At 37.9% G+C, this 22,822-nt stretch overlaps 3 protein-coding genes across 5 annotated transcripts in view; 2 read left to right on the top strand and 1 right to left on the bottom strand.

Annotated features, from left to right (window-relative positions):
- Nucleotides 1-1,682: 1,682 nt before the first annotated feature.
- On the top strand, nt 1,683-2,534 carry LOC6568889 (protein argonaute-2). Its single transcript, XM_032741108.1, has one exon. It carries the CDS (start codon nt 1,683-1,685, stop codon nt 2,532-2,534), a length of 852 nt encoding a protein of 283 aa, XP_032596999.1.
- Nucleotides 2,535-6,408: 3,874 nt separating this feature from the next.
- LOC6568890 (protein unzipped) overlaps nt 6,409-22,822 on the bottom strand; it is a 35,131-nt gene continuing 18,717 nt past the window's right edge. For both annotated transcript variants that reach the window (XM_001995365.2, XM_032741036.1), the window contains exons 3-5: nt 7,594-8,384; nt 7,004-7,350; nt 6,409-6,942 (exon numbers count right to left, since the gene is read on the bottom strand). In XM_001995365.2, the coding sequence (XP_001995401.2) occupies nt 6,514-6,942; nt 7,004-7,350; nt 7,594-8,338 (1,521 nt within the window). In that variant the 5' untranslated portion in view covers nt 8,339-8,384 and the 3' untranslated portion in view covers nt 6,409-6,513. The remainder of the gene's footprint in view (nt 6,943-7,003; nt 7,351-7,593; nt 8,385-22,822) is intronic.
- Nucleotides 16,878-18,263, top strand: LOC6568891 (stomatin-4). 2 transcript variants are annotated; one of them, XM_001995366.2, is made up of 4 exons: nt 16,878-17,077; nt 17,141-17,663; nt 17,913-18,078; nt 18,132-18,263. In XM_001995366.2, exons 1-4 carry the CDS (start codon nt 16,954-16,956, stop codon nt 18,228-18,230), a joined length of 912 nt encoding a protein of 303 aa, XP_001995402.1. In that variant the 5' UTR covers nt 16,878-16,953; the 3' UTR covers nt 18,231-18,263. The 2 variants fall into 2 exon arrangements, with proteins under 2 accessions (XP_001995402.1, XP_032596928.1); XM_032741037.1 differs by having other exon boundaries at nt 17,901-18,078.

Genomic DNA, 22,822 nt, shown 5'->3' with positions numbered 1-22,822 from the left:
TATTTATACGGCAAGCAGTTCGTTACGAACGCACGGATAACACCAAATTGCCGAGCATGGCGCTCTCAGGAGAGTTTCTTTTTGCGAGTAATGCGAGTCGGATAGGAAGTTACTACATCAAACTGTTGCTAGTCTCAGCTCCCATTTCAGGCTAAATTGTATGACATGTATGTGTTTGTGTGTGTGTGTGTGCGTGTGTGTGCTTGGCCTGTTTGTGGGTAGCTTGTGTATGTAGGTAATGACGTCATAGCAGCTCGCACAGCAGCCCCATGTGTGACTTGTCGTCATATTGAGGCCAAGCGTGCAGCACAGTGTAACAAAAACCATCAACCAAAATCAGAATATATTAAATGTTTAAATGATTTAATGTATAGGAATGTACCTCATGAAAAAAGTGTTAATAATATTTATTTGGTTCTGTAATGCTAATATAAAGATTAATTACATCGCTTCCTGAAACTGGTTCTGAAATAATATTTTACAATTTTCGGGATTTTAAATTTTAACCTGTAAAAGTACAGATCCCGTTCCCGTTTGACAGCCTGAATAAAATGTGTGGCTGTAGTGTGTAGTAATAATAATATATATACGAGTATAATATAAATTATATAATTGACTTTAGGCTCCGCACTTTTATACCACTGTACAGCAGTACTCTTTGCGGCCATACGAAGAGCGTCGAATGTCAATTCTCTCCGGCGTGCCTCGTTATCCACACCCACAGCCACATAGCCATCCATATAAATGCCTCTCTCTCTCTCTTTCACTCTCTGAGGTGTCGTTAGTTATCCAACCAGTCGGAGCCAGAGCACTTGCGCAACGTTGCTCGCTGCTCGCTCAATTAAAAGTGAAATTTGAGTTACTCATACGCAGCGTGACACAGCGGAAACAAAGGGTAAGAGGGTAGAGATGGGTGGAGAATGGACACAGACAAAGCAGCTATCTAGTGCAACATGCTACATGGAGGCGTCATAAACTTTTCAAATACGACACTTTGTCAATTATATTAAATGACTTTGGTTTTCTGTTACTTTTCGGTTTTATCTTTCATTTAAATATTAAAAGTCCAGTAAAATAATTGCATTTAAAATTTAATTTTTATTTGTAATCCTTGACTTTTAAAGTATTGTTAAAACTAAAATTTTCGATAAAATACACATTGAATATTTTGATTTTTATTTGTAGCCTTGCTCAACTGTAGATTTTGTTTTATCTTGCATTATGGCATATCTATCGGCTCGCAATGCATTTTTCATCACATATCAAGCATTTGATTATATGTTTAGCTTTGGATATATACTTTTAATATGTTTTCTGTAAGTTACAGTTCAATGAAATAGGCAAATAGGGAGAATTTTGGGTTCCACTAACTTCATTAGCTTCTAATAGTCTGGCAGTTTTATTTATGAGTGATTCAAATATGAGTGAAAAAGAAACTCTGAGCAAAAAATAAAGAATAAATTCAAACCACCTGAGTAATTGGGTTGTTTTTAACCACGCGTAGAAAAAGTATTGTTATATATATATAAAGAGAGATACACAAACTGAACAATAGAATGTGATGTGTGCAGTTTGTAGTGTTTTCGTTAATTTCCAACCATTTCTTCTATATAAGCACTAGCTAATCCAAAGAAGACAAGTCAGTCTATGTTACTGCTTGACTGCTTGTCGAAGAAAATAAAATGCGTATCTCAATTTTTATTGTGCTTGTTACGTTGGTCGCCATCACTGCCGCACATCTTCCCCAACTGCGAGAAGTACTGAGAGGCGGACGGGGAGGGTCTCAAGGAGGTTCTCAAGGAGGTTTCCAGAATGGTCGAAGAGGTACCCAAGGAGGTTTCCAGGATGGTCGAGGAGGGTCTCAAGGAGGTTTTCAGAATGGTCGAGGAGGTTCTCAAGGAGGTTTCCAGGGTGGACGAGCTAGTGCCCAAGCAAGTTCTCAAGCAAGTTCTCAAGCAGGTTTCCAGAGCGGTCTGAGTGGCACACAAGGTGGACGAGGTGGTGATCAAAGGCGAAGAGGTACACAGGGAGGCTTCCAGAATGGCGTGAATGGGGATTACATCAACAACATTGGTGACCTGCAAGGTGGAAGAGGAACTTCACTAGGAGGTTCCCAAGGAGGTTTCCCAGGTGGAAGAGGAGATACTCAAGACGGTTCCCAGGGTGGGCAAGCAAGTGCTCAAGCAAATTCTCAAGCAAGTTCTCAAGCAGGTTTCCAGAGCGGTCTGAGTGGCACACAAGGCGGACGAGGTGGTGTTCAAAGGCGAAGAGGTACACAAGGAGGCTTCCAGAATGGCCTGAATGGGAATTACATCAACAACATCGGTGGCCTGCAAGGTGAAAGAGGAAGTTCTCAAGGAGTTATTCGGGGCGGCCAAGGAGGATTTCCGGGTGGTCAGCAAGGTGTACGAAGTGGTTCACAAGGAGGCTTCCAAAATGGTTTGAATGAAGGTTATACCATCGGCTTTGGTAGACGAGGAAACTCTCGAGGATTTGTCCAGAGTGGACGAGGAGGTGCCCAAGGAAGTTTCTAGAGTGGCAAGCAATACGGATTACAGCGACGACAACTTCGAGTGAATCTATTACTATCTAACTTTCGAAAAACCCTTTTAACTAATAAAAATTTGCATCATACTATTTCCGATTGGTGGCATTTCGTTATTGTTACAGCAAAAACCAGTATGCCTACATCAACCCTCAAGCAGGGTAAGCCGAGTGCTCACGGGGATGTCAATGTGAATCACAAAAGCAATAAATAACCTGCAATGGACACGAATGCATTATCCCAACTGCTGCTGGCCACACACTTGTCTCTTATCCTAATAACTTAAAAGGGACACAAAGTGTCAGCTAAATTAATGCAAATGGATAAAAAATGAATAAAATTATGAAGCGTAAAAAGCGTCAGAGTAGCTGCATGCATATTGCACAAAGTGCAGCTCGAGTTCATTAATATGCACAGAGAATGAGTCACGCCTCAATGCAGTTAACAGATTGCACGCCGATATGCATAAAGGTCTGCAAAAAGCTGGAAAAAGCCGGCACCAGTTAACAATTTCAGTTAACACACAGACACACACACACATAACACATCAATGCCCAGAGCCGTGAAAAGGGTTGCAGTTTTGCTTTTGTTTCAGTTTAGCGATGCATACAATTTTGTTTAGACCAGCGCCAGCCGAGCAGAGCGACTGCCCATGTCATCGATGCACCCCATCCTCACCCAACCTGCACCCAATCCTTTCCAGCAGCACCAACGGAATTTCAAAATATATGCAGATTATTCTGTGGCGATAAATGTGCTGAAATTGTTTTCAATGTATGCATAAAGTCAATGGCAAATGCAACAAACGCATATTTAATTAATTCCAACTGTGTTTGCAAACGTATTTTTTAGACTCAATTAACATACAGCAATGAAATCAGTAATAAATAAACAAACAATTAACAAAAGCATAAGGCCAATTCCCAAAAGCGAACAAATATTTTGAACAATTTCATGAATTAAAGATTATTTAAGGTTACCAGCTGCAATCATAACATAAAGTTATTCGGTAGTGGAAATAAACGGCTCACTAACATCTTAAAATGGAAGCGCATATCAAATGTTGCTCGTTTAGAAAAGCCAGACTTGCAAAGAAAATAAACTCTACAAAAACTGCCTTTTGGCAACTCAACTTCGCGATTTGGATAGCAACATTGACCATATAATGAGAACTGGACGCTCTCTCAGCACGAGTTCAGAGGGTAATCAACTTTTGAGCGTTGTGTTTCGCTGACCGCCCCAAAAGTGGTTCAGCATTCAGATTGCAATAGTAAATGTGAAACGTGCCACGGGCTCTTGGCCATAACACTGAACAGCAGCCACGCCCAATTGCTAACGCCCCCCAACAACAAGCAACAGCAGTTCAATTGCCATCAGCTGGGAACCCGTTTAGACATCGGCATCGCCATCGACTTCAAAATGTGGTCACGCTTTAAAAATATATTTCGCTCTCACAAAGAAAAAATTCAACAAAATATGTTTTCTAACGCAAAACTAAAAAAAAAAATTGTTTAAAAGTGCTTTAGTTGAAAGAGTTCTGCTTAGAAATACCCTACACCCAAGTCTTTAGCCAATTATAAGTATTACGCAGAAAATGCTGAAAATCCTTTTATATTTGTGTTTCTCAACCCATCTTACAGATGATCAATATTATGTCAAAGTATATACATACATCTACTATATATCAACCTATATCTTTAAAAGAGTGGGTTTTATTGCGTTTGGATGTTGATTCATAGGGTATCGGCAAACTTGATCTTCCTTTGATAACGAGAACTTATATATAAAATTTGAACTAACATCTATAGCCGCTGGGATCAGCTTGTTAATACAACCTAACAGACTCAATCGACTCAACTGAAAAAATTTCGGAGATCCTTCCTACTGCCTTTCATCCATTATTTTGCACAACTTCATTATACCCTGTACACCCAATTTTCAATGGGTTCGGTGCATATAAATATAAAACAAAATAAATTGACATGTAATAAAAAATCGTGGTAATACTTAACCGCGTTAACGTACACACCTACACACACACACATACATACATGCACACAGACGTGCTTTGCATAATAATCGAGGAGAAAAAAAAAGCAGTCAACACCAGTCGCAGACAGTGTGGCAGTTCCATTCGCTAATTTGCTATTTAAATCAAAAGAGAGCCACATAACAAATACGAAAAATAATTCAGCCCGTTGGCAATTAAAGTGGCTTAAAAAGCCGGTCTAAACAATCTGTTCGTTAAGCTGGCCGTGAAGTCAATGTGAGTAATAGACAACTTCTGCGGCAGGCTTATCCGCCAGCATATCAGCTGGATAAATACGTACGTGTTTTCGCGGCCAACAAAAGAAATAAATAAAATATAATAGAAGAAAATTGAACAATTGCAGGTGTTGTAATTGGACAATAAATGTGTGGCTAATGCCGCATTGTGTCGTGCATAAATCATAGTTAGCAAAGTTATTTGGTGTCTGAAGAGAACGCTTAAAGTGTCGGCCTAGCTTCAGGTTCAAGCTGTGCTTCTTGATAAAGAAAACATACAAAAGAATTTCCAAGTTGGAAAGTTAACTGACTATGTGAATTTTAATTTTTGGCAGTTTCTCATCTCAGTCAAGCCTCTAGGCTAATATATTTACTTCAATCACAGCCGAATTGTGGCTGCCTCTTTCGTGTTCGACACAAACCCATCCATCAATCTGCATTCAACTAATGAATGTCAAGTTCTGTAAAATACAAGGCAAACGATTGTTTACATAACATATCAAAGCATATCAAATACAGCAATTTAATATCAACTGGCTGCTAGAAACTCGTTTGCTGTATATGTTTAAAATCGATGCTAATTCACTTAACAAGTTTAGATAGCTGATTATTGCTTGAATGATTGAGCAAACCAAATAAAACGGTAAAGTACAGTGCATGAAAAGAATGTTAAAATCAAAGGCTAACCATTAAAATTAAAGTGTTTGAAATTATGAAAAGTACAGAAGGTTGTTCAGCTGCCAATTGTTAAAATATATAATTATATAAAGGTCAACACTGGATTTCAATTAATGTCAATTTACAAGCTTTATTTGTTTTTTTTTTTACTTTTAAACGAAAATATAGTTCTCAGAGATTCTTTGCGTTTGGATTTCCAATTTTCAAAAAAGAGATTTGAAAGTAAAATACATAAATGAGTATGCTTAACTTAACGGGACAATTCGAGCAAAATATAGCTAAAGTTAGGCGTCAGGCAGAAAAGAAAATAACTATTCACTAATTTACATATTTGGAGTGTGTTTCACTTATATATATATATATATATATATATATATATATATTATAAAATACATACATATATATATGTATATATAAACTTATGTTTTACATAGATTTTACATTTTAGACATATACATTATATCGTAGAACGTATATATTATATTAATATATATATATATCAACCCTATAAATCATCGCCAGATCATTCAATTAATTATTTTACTACAGTTTATTGTGAATGCGCTTAACGAAACTACTATCCAATAAAAAAATGAAGAAGCTCAAAATGAGAAAAAAAGAAAAAACTATGCAAAGCAGTTTATAAAAATTTGGAATATATATATATATATATTTATATATATGTATATATATATTTATTGATGTGTGTATACATAGATATATATATATGTACTTTTGATTCATTTCCTTTTGTGAGGGCAAAGTTTAGGAATGTTTTGTGTTTCGCTTAAAATTCAATTTGCTTTTGCTATATATATGTATACATATATATATATTGTAGAAGAAGAAGCAGCCATAGGGGGACAAGTATAAAAATATCAACTTTTGTTTTTTGCCTCTAACACTCAAAATGAACACCCACACACAATTCTCTCAAAGACGGGTACAACAGGTACAACAACAACAATTAAACGCTATGCTAATTGGGAGACCCTTTGCTTTGGCCCCGGCCATCGATTCCCCATCTACAGATTTAATAGCGTCAATGTGAATGTGGCTGCTGCAACAGCGAGTCTAGTCGCCAAATTCTTGTTGTTGCTACCGCCGCCGCTGTTGTCGGCCATGCCACCGAAGCCAGCGAGCGCTGCATCCTTGCTGGACATATTCTCGGGCGCATCACTCGAGCCGATCTCATTATTATTGGTTGCCGTCGAATCGCTGAGCGTCTTTTCCAGCGAATCGGGCCCAGAATGTTGTTCACCCAAATGCTCCAAGCGGACCAACGGTGGCTCATTGATGGGCGTCGGTTCATTGGTGCTGGTGCTTGTCGTAGTTGGATTTGTCGTCGTCGATGTGGTTGATGTTGTGGTTGTTGTCGGCACCATTGTACCATTCTCAATCCAATATACGGGACTGAATTCCATTTTCACATCCTTCAAGTATTTTTTGGTAACCTGGCAAGAAAATAAGATCAGTTGTGGAACCTCTATATTTATAATTTTAAGAAATACTTACCTCTGCGCTAATATTGCGCGAGACGCTCTCGCTGTCATCGTAGAAGGCCGACAACTTGGCTGTGTAGGGTGCATAGAGGGTCACATAGTTGCCACGCAGTGTCACATTGATGGCCGTGCCCGGCCAGAGTTTACTGTAGACGGCCTTGTTCTCGTGCCGTTTCTCACCACGCTTCAATGCCCAATGGATCTCCGTCGGTGTTTCAACATTCTTCTCAAAGACCTTGGTTTGTAGTCCTTTGGCAACGCCCTCATGCGAACCCCAATATTGTATCGTATCGAAACTGTAGCTCATCACCTTCTCCATGGTGTCGTAGGTGTCGCCACGATTCTCCAGTATGCCATTTGCTTTTGAATGTAGAAAATTGCATTAATTGTGGCAATCACGTTGAAAATTGTAATTTAAAATTCGAGTTAGGCTTGTGTCGCTTATTCTTTTTATTTTATTTGATTTTTATTATTAATTTTTTTTTTTGTTAAGAAAGTGAATTTCTAAATTTTAAGGTTTTCATTTCATCTTAAATAGAAATATTTTTTCTAAAATTCTGGTCAATTTTTGTTTTCCAATATGGAATACGCTCTTTGGCTTACCCAGTTCAGTGATGTTCTCGGTTAGAGAGGTGCGCAGGCTATCGAGCTTGATGCCGCGCAGCTCATATCTAATGGGCTCCGTTTCGACGAGTACTTCACCGTCCTCATAGGTCTTTTCGTGCTCGTTTTCAACGACCTTGATCTTGCCGAGCCCAAACACATCCAGTCTGCCCAGATTGTAGTCAGCACCGTGATGCGATGTCGTCAGCTGAGTGCCATCGGCAGTCGGCGGATTGTGGACAGTGGCCCGATGGCGAGCAATGTAGGATTCATCGGCAATGCGAATGGCGCCGATGGGCACACCAATATTATATTTGCGCCAACGTTTCCAGGCAATCTTGCCCAAATGCCCCTTGTTCAGGAGCACATCGAAGTTCGCATTGATGCTGTGTTTGTAGAGGGCGGCGACGCAGACGTGACGCTGCTGCCGCTTCTCGGTGTGACCAGAGGTGGGCACACCATCGATGGTCACTCGACACACATAGATCGGATAGTGTTCGTCCTCCGTCAGATATTTGCCACCCTCGACAGCCGATTGCAACTGATTGGCACTATTTGGATCGTAGGTCTCCCACACCAGCGTGTCCGACGTCACTAGTTGACCCAGCTGCGTGGAGGCGTTCTTGTATGTGAACACGGGATGCACATGTGCCCCAATCGGTGTGGCCAGCTGCAGCAGCAATCCCAACAGCATGCATCCAATCAGCATCAGCGGTGATGAACTTTGTCTTCTGTTCATATTCATTTTTTTTATTTTTCTTTTCTTGTGCCCAAATGAGTCGAGGAAATTTCTGCAAGTGTAGAGAAAAAGCAGCAAGGGATTAGTGATTAAGTTGGGGAGTAGACAAGGTAAATTAAAGCTCTAAAATCTTCACTTAAAAATGTCCATGTATAAAATAGTGGAAATACTGCTTATACTGCTCACTGTACACCACTACATATTGCACCAATAGCAGCTAAAACTTTTCCTTCATCTCATGAGAGGAAATAGAATTGAACACCCAGTCAAAATAACTCCTTGATAGTCTCCCCCCTCTAAGCCAAATTGTGCTTCAGCTGACATCTGCTTACGCTAAACTCGGTTTGGTTAAGTGCCGCTAGCAACCAGTAAAACCGCCGACAGTACTGTACACACACACTCCCACACACGCAGACAGGCAACTCCCTTGCTATACTGACGTCAACAACTCTGGCCGGAAGTTCGCTTGGTCGCCTTCTGCTCCATTTGCAAACACAAATTTGCAGCGGCGTCTGCCATTAAAAGCTTAAATGGGATAAACAATGCCTGGCACTGGCCAAAGATGTAACGGAACCGCATGGCAAATTCCCCAAATAAAAAACATAAATTCATTAAGTGGTAGGGGTTGTGTGGGCAGGGATGGAGGGAGTGGGAGGCGTGTTTCAACAGTTTACAACAAGCGACCACCGGACGACGACGACGTTGATCATTAGAGGCGTCAATGTCACAGACACAGACACGCTCATGTCCACTTCAGACTGGCCATGGGTGAGGAGGAAGGAGAGGAGATGGAACACAACATGAAACATCGAGTCGTTTGGCCCTGGGAGACAATTTTCGATGATGTTCGCTGTTGGCTTTCCCAATAAATTTGCCGCTTGTTGTTTGCGCAACTTCATCGCTGACGACACATGGCGTGTACTCAACTTGGGGATAAACAATATGCGGCAAGAGCAGTTCCTTGGCATGGCAAAGCCCAAAACCAAAACAAAATACACTAAGACAAACGGAAAACGCCATATTTTAGTTCTTACTAATAAAAAACATATGTGAACAAAAAAACAAATGAAACCTTTCTAATTTAAAGAATTTTCTTTTTATTTAGAAATTATTTCTTATAAATATAACAAACACATTATTAGGAGCATAGAAATACTCGCAGTCATTCTAAACTTCACTGTAAGTGCTTCTAAAACATAAGTTTGCTTTAGGACAGTGCAACAAATATGGTGCAAGCACCGAAGCCAAAATATATATTTTTTATTTTTATGTTCATTTTTGATTTGATAAACTGCGCAACAATAGCAAAGTAGCCTTAATAAAAAAAAAGAGTACAAGGCAAAAGCTAAAGCGGAAGTGCCGGCGACGCCATGTATATTCATTAGCAGCCATTGTCAACCAGGCAACTTGTGTGTCTTTTGTGTGGGTCCTGCGTGAGTGTTGTATCCTGCTGTTGTCCATTGGGTAGCAAGTTGCCGTCTAAGGTTTGTATTCGTCTCCTGTCCGTCTGCTGTCCATTTTCTCTGGTGTCTGTTGGCTTTCTCTTTGCCACAACGTCTAACCTAACCTTAGCGCTTGACCTTAGGTGTTGCAACGTAGCCCAACTACTCCCCCCACACCCCTTCCGCACCTAACAACACTCATCAGTGTCCAGCGGCGCTGTCATTGTGTAGTTTGCTCCGTCTGCAACGGATATGAGATGATAAGGTTACATGCAACATCATTTGTTTGCCTTGACAAATGATGTGTTGTTGTGATAGTGTTTCCAAAGCCAACGAGCAGCAAGCGGCAAGCATTGAGCACAACGGGGCATGCAACTTTCGAGTGGAGGGCGTCGTCTCGAGTTCAAGTGACGTGAGTCAAAATTAAAATAATGCAACTGAATTGAGTGTGTGTGTTGTGTGTGTATATAGTGTGAGATGAGTGTGCAGTGAATGCTGCTGTTGCAAAGTGATGGATGACAAAGATATGCCTACTGAAGACTTGAAAGGATTACAGCGATTAGATTAGATGGTTTGATCTAGGAGAGACTGCACAGCACATTTATCTGTCAGGAATCTTTAAACTTCAAAATGGTAAACTATATTGTGAGGGTGGCTTTTTGAAAGGAATAAATATACTTTAAATATATACACTTCATATATCACACAGTTAAATAGAAAAATAATTAAGTAAGGTTTGCTTTGGCGAAATCTGAATTTCACTATAAACTTAAAAAACCGTTAGAAGACCTTACGCAAGAGGAAAAATAGAAATGCTTTGGAAGCCAACTTAAGTAATCCCTTATACTATCAATAAAAATATTATAACCATAGCCTTACTGTAGAATTTTTAAACTTTGATGTGCTCAATGTCAATATACAATAAAAGCAAAAAGTGAAAAAAACGTACACAATTTTTTACTATTCGGATTAACTATACTATTTGAGCACGTATATATTTTTGGGTCATTAAATGAAGTACACATAAAAATATGCCCAAGACACACTTATTAAATGCTAACACACATTTAGACAGTGCACATAAATGAATACGGAAAAAATACAGGTCCTAAATAAGTGACAAAACACAGCAGTTAGTTTGGATGTCACGTACTTATGATTCGAATGTAAACCAAATTGAAATGAATAATCATGATGATGAGCAGATTGAGATGAATATTATTCAGAGTACTCGGTGACCCATTCACTCCATTCACTTCAACTTTTTATAACTATGACTCATAACATTCCAGAAAGTAAGGCACACAAGTTAAATAATTCTCAAGTGCCGACGGCGGAAGTAAATGTCATAAAATCGGATAAAGAGGGAGTAGAGAAAGAGGGTTATATTCTTGTTAAGGAAATAAGAATACATAAATTGACCTCTTGGCTCAAGCGCATAGTTGTTGGCCTGCCATTTTGGCGCAGTGCAATAAAATGTTGCTAAAAATAGCAAGAAGTGAATTAAGGCGCAGCATATTATTAATAAGGCGCAACCAAGCAAGTTACAACAGCAGCAGTATGCGGCATGCATCAGATTGCATTTAATGAATGCTGCTTGCAAAAGAATTCAATTGGGGGCAAAAAAAGAAAATGAAAGAAAAGTCTGAGTTCGACGGCGGTGAAAGTTCACGTTGCCTGCGCTTTATTAAATCAAATGCTTGCAACTTGGCTGCAGGTCGTCGCATAGACTTTAATTTTGGGGCAGGCAGGTTGCCAGACATTGAGATTTACGAGCGGGCGTTGAAAGGTCTGCGGGTCTGTGTCTGGGAGAGGGAGGGGAGGGAATGAGGGTGGCAGTTGCTGCGCCAGTTTAATTGGATTTTATTGAACTTTGACTCTGACCCTCATAGTTGTAACTGCAACAAGTTGCTGCACGCACGCTTACATTGATTATTGTTGTTGTTGCAAGTGCTTATTGCTCATGAGTTATGGATCCGTTATACTGATGATGAGGGCGTGGGAGAGGGGTGAGGAGGGATGGGTTGATTGTCGCGCCTCAATCAACATAATTTGCCACTGTGCGACATTGACACCAAACATGATTCCATTCTCTGCCCACTTCACTTCTCCTCCGCATACTCTACTCTTGCTTTAAGTTCGTGATAGAGTTCAATGCACTTGAGACAATAACAGGCAGTCGAGAGAACTCGACTGGGAGATACCCTGCAGCTACCTAAGAAATAAGGCTTACTGCTGCCAGCTTTACTAGCCAATATCTGTGTTGTGTTACAGCTGCTCAATATTATGTCTGAGTATTTTAGATATCAATTGCAAGGCTATGCAAGGCCATGCACTTATCGATGAAATGAAATACTATCGAGCTTTTTATGGTAAACGAGAATTTATATATATTATAGTATCTAAAATAAATAAATCGACTGGTCTATTAATGCTACATTTTATCTAACATGCTTCCTTCTGCCTGTTACACAATTAAGCACAACTTGATTTTACCCCCTTTCCAATTTTTTATGGAGGGGTAAAAAAATTAATTAGAAACTCATTAAGTGCCATTTTGAGTGGCAACTACGTGATGCCCACCGAGATTTGCCGTGGGAATGTAGCAAAAAAACAATAAAAATTCAAATAAGGACAGAGAGAGAGAGAGAGAGAGAGAGAGAGAGAGGGATAGAGGGTAAGAACACTTGTTGTTTCCAACCCATTTACAGATTAACGACACTCTGTTAATTGATGTAAACCGAAAAGTGACACGAAAAACTTATCTGTGAAAATTCAATGACTTTTTGAGTATCGAGTGCTTGCCATGCAAATGGTGAGGGTTGAATTGTTGTTTTTCTTCTGGTTTCTTTGGCTGGCTTCAACTTTAATTAGGTAATACACCAAAAGCTGGATGAAAACTATTGTTGTTGTAAGTTCTCTCGAGTCGAGTTCAAAAGTCAACATGAAATTAAGTTTCTATTCTTTGTCGAATGAAAACAAATTGCATTGCTGCTTTGTCGAGTTCCACAATATTCTGATTTGAATCTAGAGAGGAAGACAAATACGTTGAGCTTGGTTGTAATTTGTGATTTTAATTGTTAAATAAATGAAACTTATAAAACTCATGTTTAACTAACTTGGCTAACAAAAATGGAATTTATATTTCATCAAAAATATCAATTTAAATTCAAGCATGAGCTTTTTTCTCTTGCTAAATCACAGAAACTAATTACATATACAAATAGTGTTGTGACATTAACAACATGAATGATTTTCCGTACTTATTCAACTGTTTCGAGCAGCGCTTTCAATCATATATAATGAATACTTATTCAACTGTTTCCAGCTGCGATTTCTCAACTAAAACCGATTGAGCAATTGTCTCGCTGGACTACTCCACTTTGAAAAGCTAAGTAAGTAAAAACACTCTCAAATTATTCAATGCTGGATAATTATTGAAAAATGTGCATCCGCAGTCTATTAAAAAATAAATGTTTTTCAATTCAATTTAATTGATAGATAGTTTTTCCAGCTGGTTTTCGCTCGTTTCCTCAATTATTTAAGCAGGCCAAAACGACGAAAGCAAAATCGGCTCGATTGTGTGATAATTGGGCTTGAATATGAATTAAGTTGCTTATTGAGTTTCGCAATGACGTCATGAGTAATTTTCGTCGTTTGTTGTTGCAAAATGTGGGGGACTTGAAAATCACCCTTGTGACAGTAATTACTGTACCCCTTGAGGCTGGGCTGCTGTACACAAATCAGAACCAGTTTTTAGCGCTAGACGGGGTTTTGCAATTGACCATTTGGATTTGCAATTTGCTGATAACAGGTGACGATGTTGTCATCACGACGCCTTCAACTCCCCCTCCTTCCCCTACCGCTCCTCCACGCCCACGCTAATTGTCCAATCGATTCCTTATGCAACAGTTGCACAACCAAACCCCGATTTCCAATCCCAACCCGAGGCAACAAACCAAAGCCAAAGCCACTGCGGCATTTTGTCTAATTTTTTTTTTAGCGGCAGCATAATTAAAGAAAAATGAGAAACAAAAGAGAACCGCAATCTGAGGCAAGCCGAAAATTCTATACTCTTTTGAAGACAGGTAAATTACTTTGTTCCTATGAAAGCTATATATTATAGTTGTCCGATGTAGATGATTTTTTGCACAAGTGTGAAAAGCTTAATTAAGCGCATTCAAACCAGAACTCAGCTTTTAACCGACCCTTCTTATAAGATATAATATTCTGATCCGTTCCGACATATGTACTGTCTGCAGCAAAGGGACGAATATGTGTCAAGTTCCATCAGATAAATGCTAAACTAACAGACCAGTTCAGGCAGATGATCGAACTAGGCTATATTGAATCTATTCTTCTTCTACAAGCTTACGAGCTTGAAGATGTCTGCCTCAATGCGTCTCAGACTACACGACAATAATGTAATACCCTCTACAAATTATTAAAAATTACTGCACTGTTTTGGCTGTTGCTCTTTTTTCTTTTTGTTTTTGGCCGAAACAGTTGTTAACTTAATTAGAGTGCACGGAGCCAAAATGTAACAAGAGCTAAGCAGCCAAAACAGAACTCGAGGACTAAGCTTTGATGACTATTCAAAATGCCCTACAATCACTTTGAAATAAATATATTTAAATAAAAATAAAAATATGCTACACATAATTCATTTTATTTAATATATAATTTAGTTAATTTTTATTATATTTATTATTTTTTTATTTCCTTTAATATTTATTTAATCTCATTTCTTATTATATTTTGTATTTAATTTTAAATTTTTTTTTATTAAAACCTTTTGTTTAAATTGTGAACGGTTTTTATTCCACCTTAAAATATATATATATATATATTTATTCAAATCTAGATTTTGGTTTAAACCTTTCTCTCTTGACACACCTTGTTTTCTTCTTCTTCTGGCCACTTATCGTTGCTTGTTTGTTGGCCATCAGCAGAAAATAGCAATTAAATATTGTGCCACATGTGGTCTCTCCTCATAATAGTTTATACAAATGGTTTATTTACTTTTCAGTATACTATTGTTGTTATTCTTGCTTACAGCTTTACCTGTCAATCAATTTTTGTGCATTAGTCACGATTTTTTATTTCTTAAGGTTTTCTTATTTGAATTACTGAATTTTTGTGATCTATTGGAAAAAACATCGTTGATATTTGAACAGCTGAGAGCGCCACGAATACGAATGCAAGCCGGCAAAACAATTCGGCACTCCCCATTTGCATCATCGATATTGGGTGCATAACACATGACATCAATTAAGGAGTCTGGCGAGGAGAGTCCAATGCTCGTTAGCGCCAGACTCTCAACTTGCCACTTGCAACAGCTGCTGCTGACCAAACCCCATTAAATATTGAATGCAGTTTACAACAACAATAAAGTACGAGCCGTGTGTGTAACAAACCCCTCCACCTTCCCCATACCTTACACACATCATCTGTTTGTCTGGGAAAACGTTTACACTACACTCAATTAATTTAATGGATCAATCGATCGTTGAATGCATGACACTTTGTTGTTGGCAGCAGCCAACTCATTAAATTAATTTGTTGGCTGGGCAATTTGTGGACCTTTGTTTTAGACGGGTGAGTATTATATGTGTGTGTTTAATATTAATTAGCAGATCAGGTGTCGCTTCTGGTTTACAGTCAGCTTAGTCAGTTCAACTCAAATTGAAAATGAATGCAATATATAATATCAAGTTGTAATCGAGAGAGCTCGAGTAGGAGATAACCTGAATTTTAGTACATTTTAGATAAATCAACTTGGCTGTTGATGCTAATCAAAAATATATATATATCTTATGTGGTCGTAGATGCTGCCCTCTGCCTGTCACATACTTTTGCACAAGTTTGTTATACCTTCTCATATTTAATGGTTTCACGGTAGAAACATATATCTATTCAAATTTGTTATCAGGTTTATTGATACCACCCAGTTTTTCATTTTATATGCAAATTGTAAACTCATAAATTGTTTGCTATAGCCTAAAAAAATACAGAAAAAAACCAGCTCGTTTCCCGTTTCACTTTTGATAGACAGCAATTTATACCAAATTCTTGCAAAACCACAAAAAGCGCCGATTTATTTTCACAGAGAGCGCATTGAGCAACGATTAATTAATATAAAATTAGACAAACAAATGAGCGGCTAATTAATTAATTCGTGATGCCCAATAAATTTGTCATCAATTTCAATTTCATTTCGGTGGCTTAAGCGAATGCATTTATTATGTAGCCAAACAAAACAACAGCAGCAACACCGATATATAAAAAATGATAACGAAACGATCCGCAACTAATCACCTGTTTCATAATTTATATTAATTTATTTGTAATTTCATTTTGTGCGATTTGTAAAAAATAAAGAAGCATTTTCGATCCCCCCTCACATATGTGTACAATTAAATATTTAAATTGTTTTCGACGGCATCTTTTTTTGTTTGTTTGAAGCTTTTGCATGTTTTTTCCATTAGCCGCTCTACTTGAATTTGCTTGAAGGTTATAATATATTTCAATTAATTAAATTGAAATAGAAAATATTTGAAACGGCATGCGTCATAGAAGTTTTATAAATTATTCAGCAAGGCTATTGTTTCTGAAAGAAATGAACTAGGCTGAGATTGAAAAGAAACTTGAAAACAATTACATATTGTATGTTTTACAGCTTAAACATATACGAAGGGTGTCTGCTAGTCGAGCACTCCCGACTAGAACATTCTTCTTAATTTATAGTGTCTGATTCGAGCATCTCCTTAAAAATACTTTGTTTACTTTACAACTTTGTTGCGCTAGCTGATATCACATTCTGAGCACATCAAAACAATTTGCTGACAGAGAGAAAACCAAGAAACGTGACTCGAGTGGACTGTCAAATATTTGATGTCGGACGAGGAAATGACATTTCTATTAACTTTTTGCACAAATCAAAAATAGCAAATATATGAAAATAAAATAATGCAGTTGATTAAAGTTTGTTAGTGCTACGAAATGTAAAAAAAGAATATTTGAGGAAGTATTATGCGTATCGTAATATAAATCTGTATTATGGACTAGAGATTTTTTCTTCCCACAACGTTGTCAAGTTTGTCAACAGTTAAAAATATATTTCCAAAAACTATTGTTAACATATTGTTAAATTTTGTAGCACGTAGAGCATTCTAAACAATGAGGAAAAATTCTGCAACAAATATAGAGAAAACTGAATCGGAATATGAAGATGTGGATACAGATGATTCGGCTAGCAGCGATTCGAGTCGAATAGTTAACGTGCATCGCAATGTTAAAACAAGTGAATAACTAACATTTTTAAATACTTTCAGCCAACTAATTTCACATGACTTGAAATTTACAGCTGAGAATCGGAGGCGCAGTGCACAGGAATTGGTTTTCATAGGTCTCTCATATATTCTAATGCTGATCACGTTTCCGGTATCGATATTCATGTGCCTGGTCATCCTGCAGGAGTACCAACGAGCGGTTATCCTGCGCCTGGGTCGCCTTCGAGCCGGTGGAGCACGTGGTCCCGGCGTCGTCTTTGTGCTGCCCTGTGTGGATACGTATACGAAAGTGGACTTGCGCACCACGTCGCTGAATGTACCGCCGCAGGATATATTGACCAAGGACTCGGTGACGATCAGTGTCGACGCTGTCGTCTACTACAGAATCAAAAATCCCCTCGATGTCGTCTTGCAGGTGATGGATCATGCGTCCTGCTGCAAATTGCTGGCAATGACAACGCTCAGGAATGTAACGGGCAGCTATATGCTTATCGAGCTTGTTTCCTCCAAAAAAACTCTATCACGAAAAATCAAGGGCGCTCTGGATAGCAGTGGCGCCACCGAACCCTGGGGCATACGCGTCGAGCGTGTCGAAATGTGAGTTTACCAAATATACATGTGCTTATATCAGAGTGGTTTTATCGGTAATCGGTTTCGTTATGATACTTTACACTCAGAAAAAAATTAATTTCCCTTGGCAAATTTCGAAAATTAAGGCCGATTTTTTTCTGAGTGTATATTAACTAATAATATCGATTTCTGTAACTGGTTCTGTTTTCAATCTGTAATCGTTTTGACACCCTGATATATATTCAATGAATTAATATATCTAAGTCACGCTTCTAGCACTGATATTTACATGCCCGAGTCCCTGCAACGTGCCATGGCCGTGGAGCAGGAGGCACGTCGCGAAGCAATGGCCAAGGTGGCTGCTGCAAATGGGGAACGGGATGCGGTGAAGGCACTCAAAGAGGCAGCCGACATTATGGAAATGAATCCCATAGCGCTACAGGTGAGTGTTTCATCAAAATGAACTTATCTGACTTTATCTGACATTGTCACCAGCTGCGTTATCTGCAAACTCTCAACTCGATTTGCAACGATGAAACCGAGTCCATCGTCTTCCCCTTTCCAGTTGATATTATAAAAAAATTAATGAAATGAATAAATTTCCGTATCTCCAAATAATTTAGTAAATGTGATTTTAACTCATTCAACAAAAGATTTATCTACAGATCATAATAAACTAATAAAGAAAACGAGTTTCAAGTTTGAGATTCTAATAAGCCACCATTAGGGAAAACAAGATTTACTTAACAAATCTAATAAATAGATAGATCATAATATATAATCTTATGCAGTAAACATTTTTCTGTAATCTAGAATTATATATATTATAGAAGTATGGTTAACTTCTCTGCCTGCCCCTGCCCAAGTTTCACATAATTTCCCAAGATTTACAAGCAATTAGTTGGAAATGTGAGCATTGAACATATTTCCTCAATTAAGCAATAGATTTATTAGCTTTTTCTCCACAAAAACATTTCAGATTGAAGTTTGCATCATTAAATTCAATTTGAATCTCTTGTAACACAAGAATCCTCAATTAATCTTGAATATATATTCAAATGAACACACTCGCTACGTTAAACGAATATGAGTGCGAATACCCGAAGATGTCGAAATGAATTTCTGTTGATTGACATACAAAAAAAAAAGGGGCACAATTCGAGTCAAGGCCAGGGCAAAAAAGGCAGGCTGGAAGTGCTTACTTAAGTACTCTTGATGCTGCGACTTGCAACAGCACTTGCAACACATTTCGCATACACACGCATATCTCATCATAATGGCCTTTTAATTATGCACGCAAAAAAAACACTTGAAATTAATTAAGTTCGATAATTTAATAAACGATGTTCTATTAAAAAACCAATTTCACATGTTTGCCGCTTTTAATTCAAGTACATTTTTAGATATTGTGTTATCTGAGTGTAGCAATATTTTTATATATATATGTATATTTCTCGAATACGTTGACCCCAACTAAAAGCAATGAGAACAGCAGCGGCGATTGCGCACTTAAACAACTGTATTGGTCATGGACCGTTTGAGTTGCGAGATCGCAACTTGGCCACATGTGTATTTTTCTGTTTTTGTTTTTTTTTTTGTTTTAAAGAGCTACGTCATCGTGGCAACAACATCAGCAACAGCAGCAGAGCAGAAATAGCAACTGAAACCGGTAACGGGTAGTCAGTCCGACAACGAACCACGTGCTCTGTCATTTTGCCGCCAAAAAAAAAAACAAAAAACAGAGTTGAACTGGTTTTTTGCGCTTTAGATGCAAAGAGAATAGAAGTGCTGGCCGAAGAATTAATGCGCTACAAGACTACAAAAATAAAAATAAACTTAAAACGTATAATAGATAAGAGAAGTAAGAGTGGTCTAGACGACCGAACAGCAACTAACAATTGTTAATAATTGAAACCAGTCGAGAGAATTCGTAAATGCTTGCACTTGTTGCTGTGTAATATGATAAATATGTTAATACATATTTAGTTATTTTAATTTTTATATTACTTTTTAACGGATAGTTCATAATATGTCACGGTGTCAAAAAATCCAACGCATCTTTAAAGTTATGACTTTTATTTTATGAGTAAATGAGTTTTCATTATACCCACTCTTTACCCACTTTCAGTGCTGGCTTCAAACGATTTATAAGAATAAATACGCTTTCTGGGGCAGCGCAAAATTAAGTTTTCTATTCGTATGCCTATTTTGTATTCGAAATTCTAGCCTTATAGCATTCATTGCCATGTTTCAAATTGAATGTCTGGTATAATTAATACGCCAGAGAGCACAGTTCTAAGCGTGCTACAAATGTATGTGTATGTGTATTATATTCTGTGTATCTGTATCTCTGATGTTGTATATTTAATTTACGAGCGCAGTTTCAAGGTGACTGTGACGTCATGGCAAACATGGATCGCAATTATTTGAGCTCACTGTATTTATGGAATCGAAGCTAATCAATTTAGAGATTTATCTGGTTAGCTGCTGCTGTCTAAGCCTGACAGGCGACTCATTGTCAAAGATACAATTTGTGTGAGCTCATAAGCTGGCAGGAGTATCTTTGTATGTATGTATCTGTGTCTATAATCGCATATGTCAGCATTAAGCGGCATAATACACATCACAAATCATTTTGCCAGCTTTGTACAGCAACTGGTTGCCACACAGAGATCTCTCGCAATGCATCCACCAAGCCAAGTTGTTCCAACTGTTTTGTGCTCGTTCAGAAAAAAAGTGGACAATGAACACAACGAACAACGTCACACTCTGGCTTGTCTATCTGCTTGTCTGTTGGTGTTTTTTTATTTTCATTTGTATTGTAATCAGTGACGTTTATTTTATAATTTCAAATTTAATAGCTGCAATTAATTTAGTTTAAATGTAGGCTAAAGCTTAAATATAACATGAAAATTATAACATTTACTGCTCATTAAACCAGAACATGATCTAGTTGCGAGTGCTCGACTAGAATATACCATTTGCTCAATATGAAAATAAGTTTTGGTTAACAATATCAGAGTTTCTTAAACAATATTGATGAATTTTTCAAACTGGATCAATAATGTATGAATGTCTTATAAATTAATATGAGGGCTAAGTCCTTACATTTGTGCCTTTTATTGCTATCTGTAATCGATTAAATCTCTAGCTCTTATGGTCTCTGCGATCGACTTATTCATACAAACAGACAAAATGTATTTGACTTTTGATCCTGCTTAAGAATATATATAAATATATACCAGTGCCATAATTTTGTCAAAACTCAACGGATTTTCAAAAGTAAGGGTGTTTTAATCATGGTTTGACCTCTGTTTGATTCTAAGTCGAAAATCAAGTAAAAATCATAGACCAAAAAATAGTATATGAACATGGTGCTTAACCATTTTTAATATAATAATGCTAAGAACTCATTAAACTTGAACTCGATGTTAAGAAAAATTAATATTTCGAAAACTATTCCAAGAAACATAACCAATACAAAATTTTCTTTAACTTTGCCCAGTCTTTTCTCGCTTGGAAAACTTAATTAAAACTAACTGGAAAATAAGCAGAAAACCACATGGAAATTTATTCATAAATGGAAATGGTTTCTCTGATTACACACCAAAACAAGACACGGGCTGCAGGGACTCGAGAAAATGAAGTGGTAATTGCAACTTTAAACTCTTCACAAAGATGCACTTCGCTGCAGATGCAGACAACATTTTATCGTTCGTTGCTTGATGACTGATAAATCATGTTTGTGGTTTACTTTGGCCCCCATCATTCTCCATACTAACTGTACATCAAAGTTATTGTTAGTTGTAGTGTTTGAAAGACGTTGAGGGTTTCGCGGATTGGTGCTGATGCGATGACAGGCAGCATTTTGAAAGCCTTAGCTCCATTAGCACCTCATTGACAGGCATTGAGTTACGAGACGAAGGGGCATGCAACCAGATTACACACATTGATGATGTGCTCCAGTAAATGCGACGGGCTGCTGCTGCAACTGATGGCTGCTGCCAATGAATATCGCGTGCCGCGCTCATTATGCATCTTTAAGACACAATTATGCCTCATGCTGTAGCTTGTGGCTGCCTTCATGGCCTGCTACGCAAAGCCTTCCACATCGTTGTTGTTGTGGCATCAACAGCGCCGTCATGTTTCGAGTGTTTGTTTAGCATTCAATGATGACATTTTGTCAGGCCATCAATTTTAGCCCAAATGAAAACTTTTATTTTTTGCCTTTTGCACTTTTATCAATTAAACTCTCGAGCGTAGAAAATTGTTGGCTGACAGCGGAGTTTGTGTATGTTTTTTTTTTTTGTTGATGTTGACAAAGCTCTTCTGCTATTATTATTAATGACACTGAACGATGGCTCTCAAGTTCAACTTGCTCAAGTCTCATTTGCCGCGCTTCTGCTGTTGTTCGTCTTTCTCTCTCTCCCTGTATCTCTTTCTCAAAAAACTCCAGCACAGCTTGACACAGTTCGTCATTCGATCCTTTTTTTGACAGGGCCCAGAGCTCGAGGGGCTTGCAGCCCAGTGCCCAATGGATTTAAACTCTGCTGTAATTAACTGCCAATTTGCATTTAAATGAAGCCGCCAAAGCATTGTTATACAATGCTCTCGCACTTGCGCACAAAAGGGGTAGATTGATTCGATTTCTTTTTTAAAACTTTTAGTATTGTCTCCACCTTTGAATAAGAGTTTATTTACTTGTAATATATTTTTATAAAAAATGTTCGATTACGGGGCACTTATATAGCATGTCAAACTTCTCTTATTGTTCTTCGCTCTCAGCTTTTCCATATGCTTTTGTCTTGCAACATTTCCTACCCCTTTTGAGCCTTGAGCGTTTTGTTTACACATTTACTTTGTACAAATCTCTTGTTCCTACCCAAAAAGAATCGAATGCCATTTCTTGGGTCTTTAGTGTTTACTTTTTCTAATATGTTGTCATTCACCCTCTACCTCTCTGTCCATCTCTATATGTCTTACTTGACTCGTTGAAGTCCGTAAGATATATATGCTTTCCGGGTTTCTTAACTCAAATTACAAAGCTAAATGAATAGCAAAAGGAATGAGAGGAGGGATCGGGTATATTTGCATTTTGCAATTTGTTATAATAAAAGCTAAAAAAAAAACTGGCTTGCAATTTGTTTTTTATGCGCTCACTGTCACTTTCAATTTCTAGCAATTCA

The sequence above is a fragment of the Drosophila grimshawi genome, unplaced genomic scaffold, assembly GCF_018153295.1.
Source record: "Drosophila grimshawi isolate 15287-2541.00 unplaced genomic scaffold, ASM1815329v1 contig_131, whole genome shotgun sequence".
Lineage (NCBI taxonomy): Eukaryota > Metazoa > Arthropoda > Insecta > Diptera > Drosophilidae > Drosophila > Drosophila grimshawi.
This window is presented reverse-complemented; position numbering and strand designations above follow the sequence as displayed.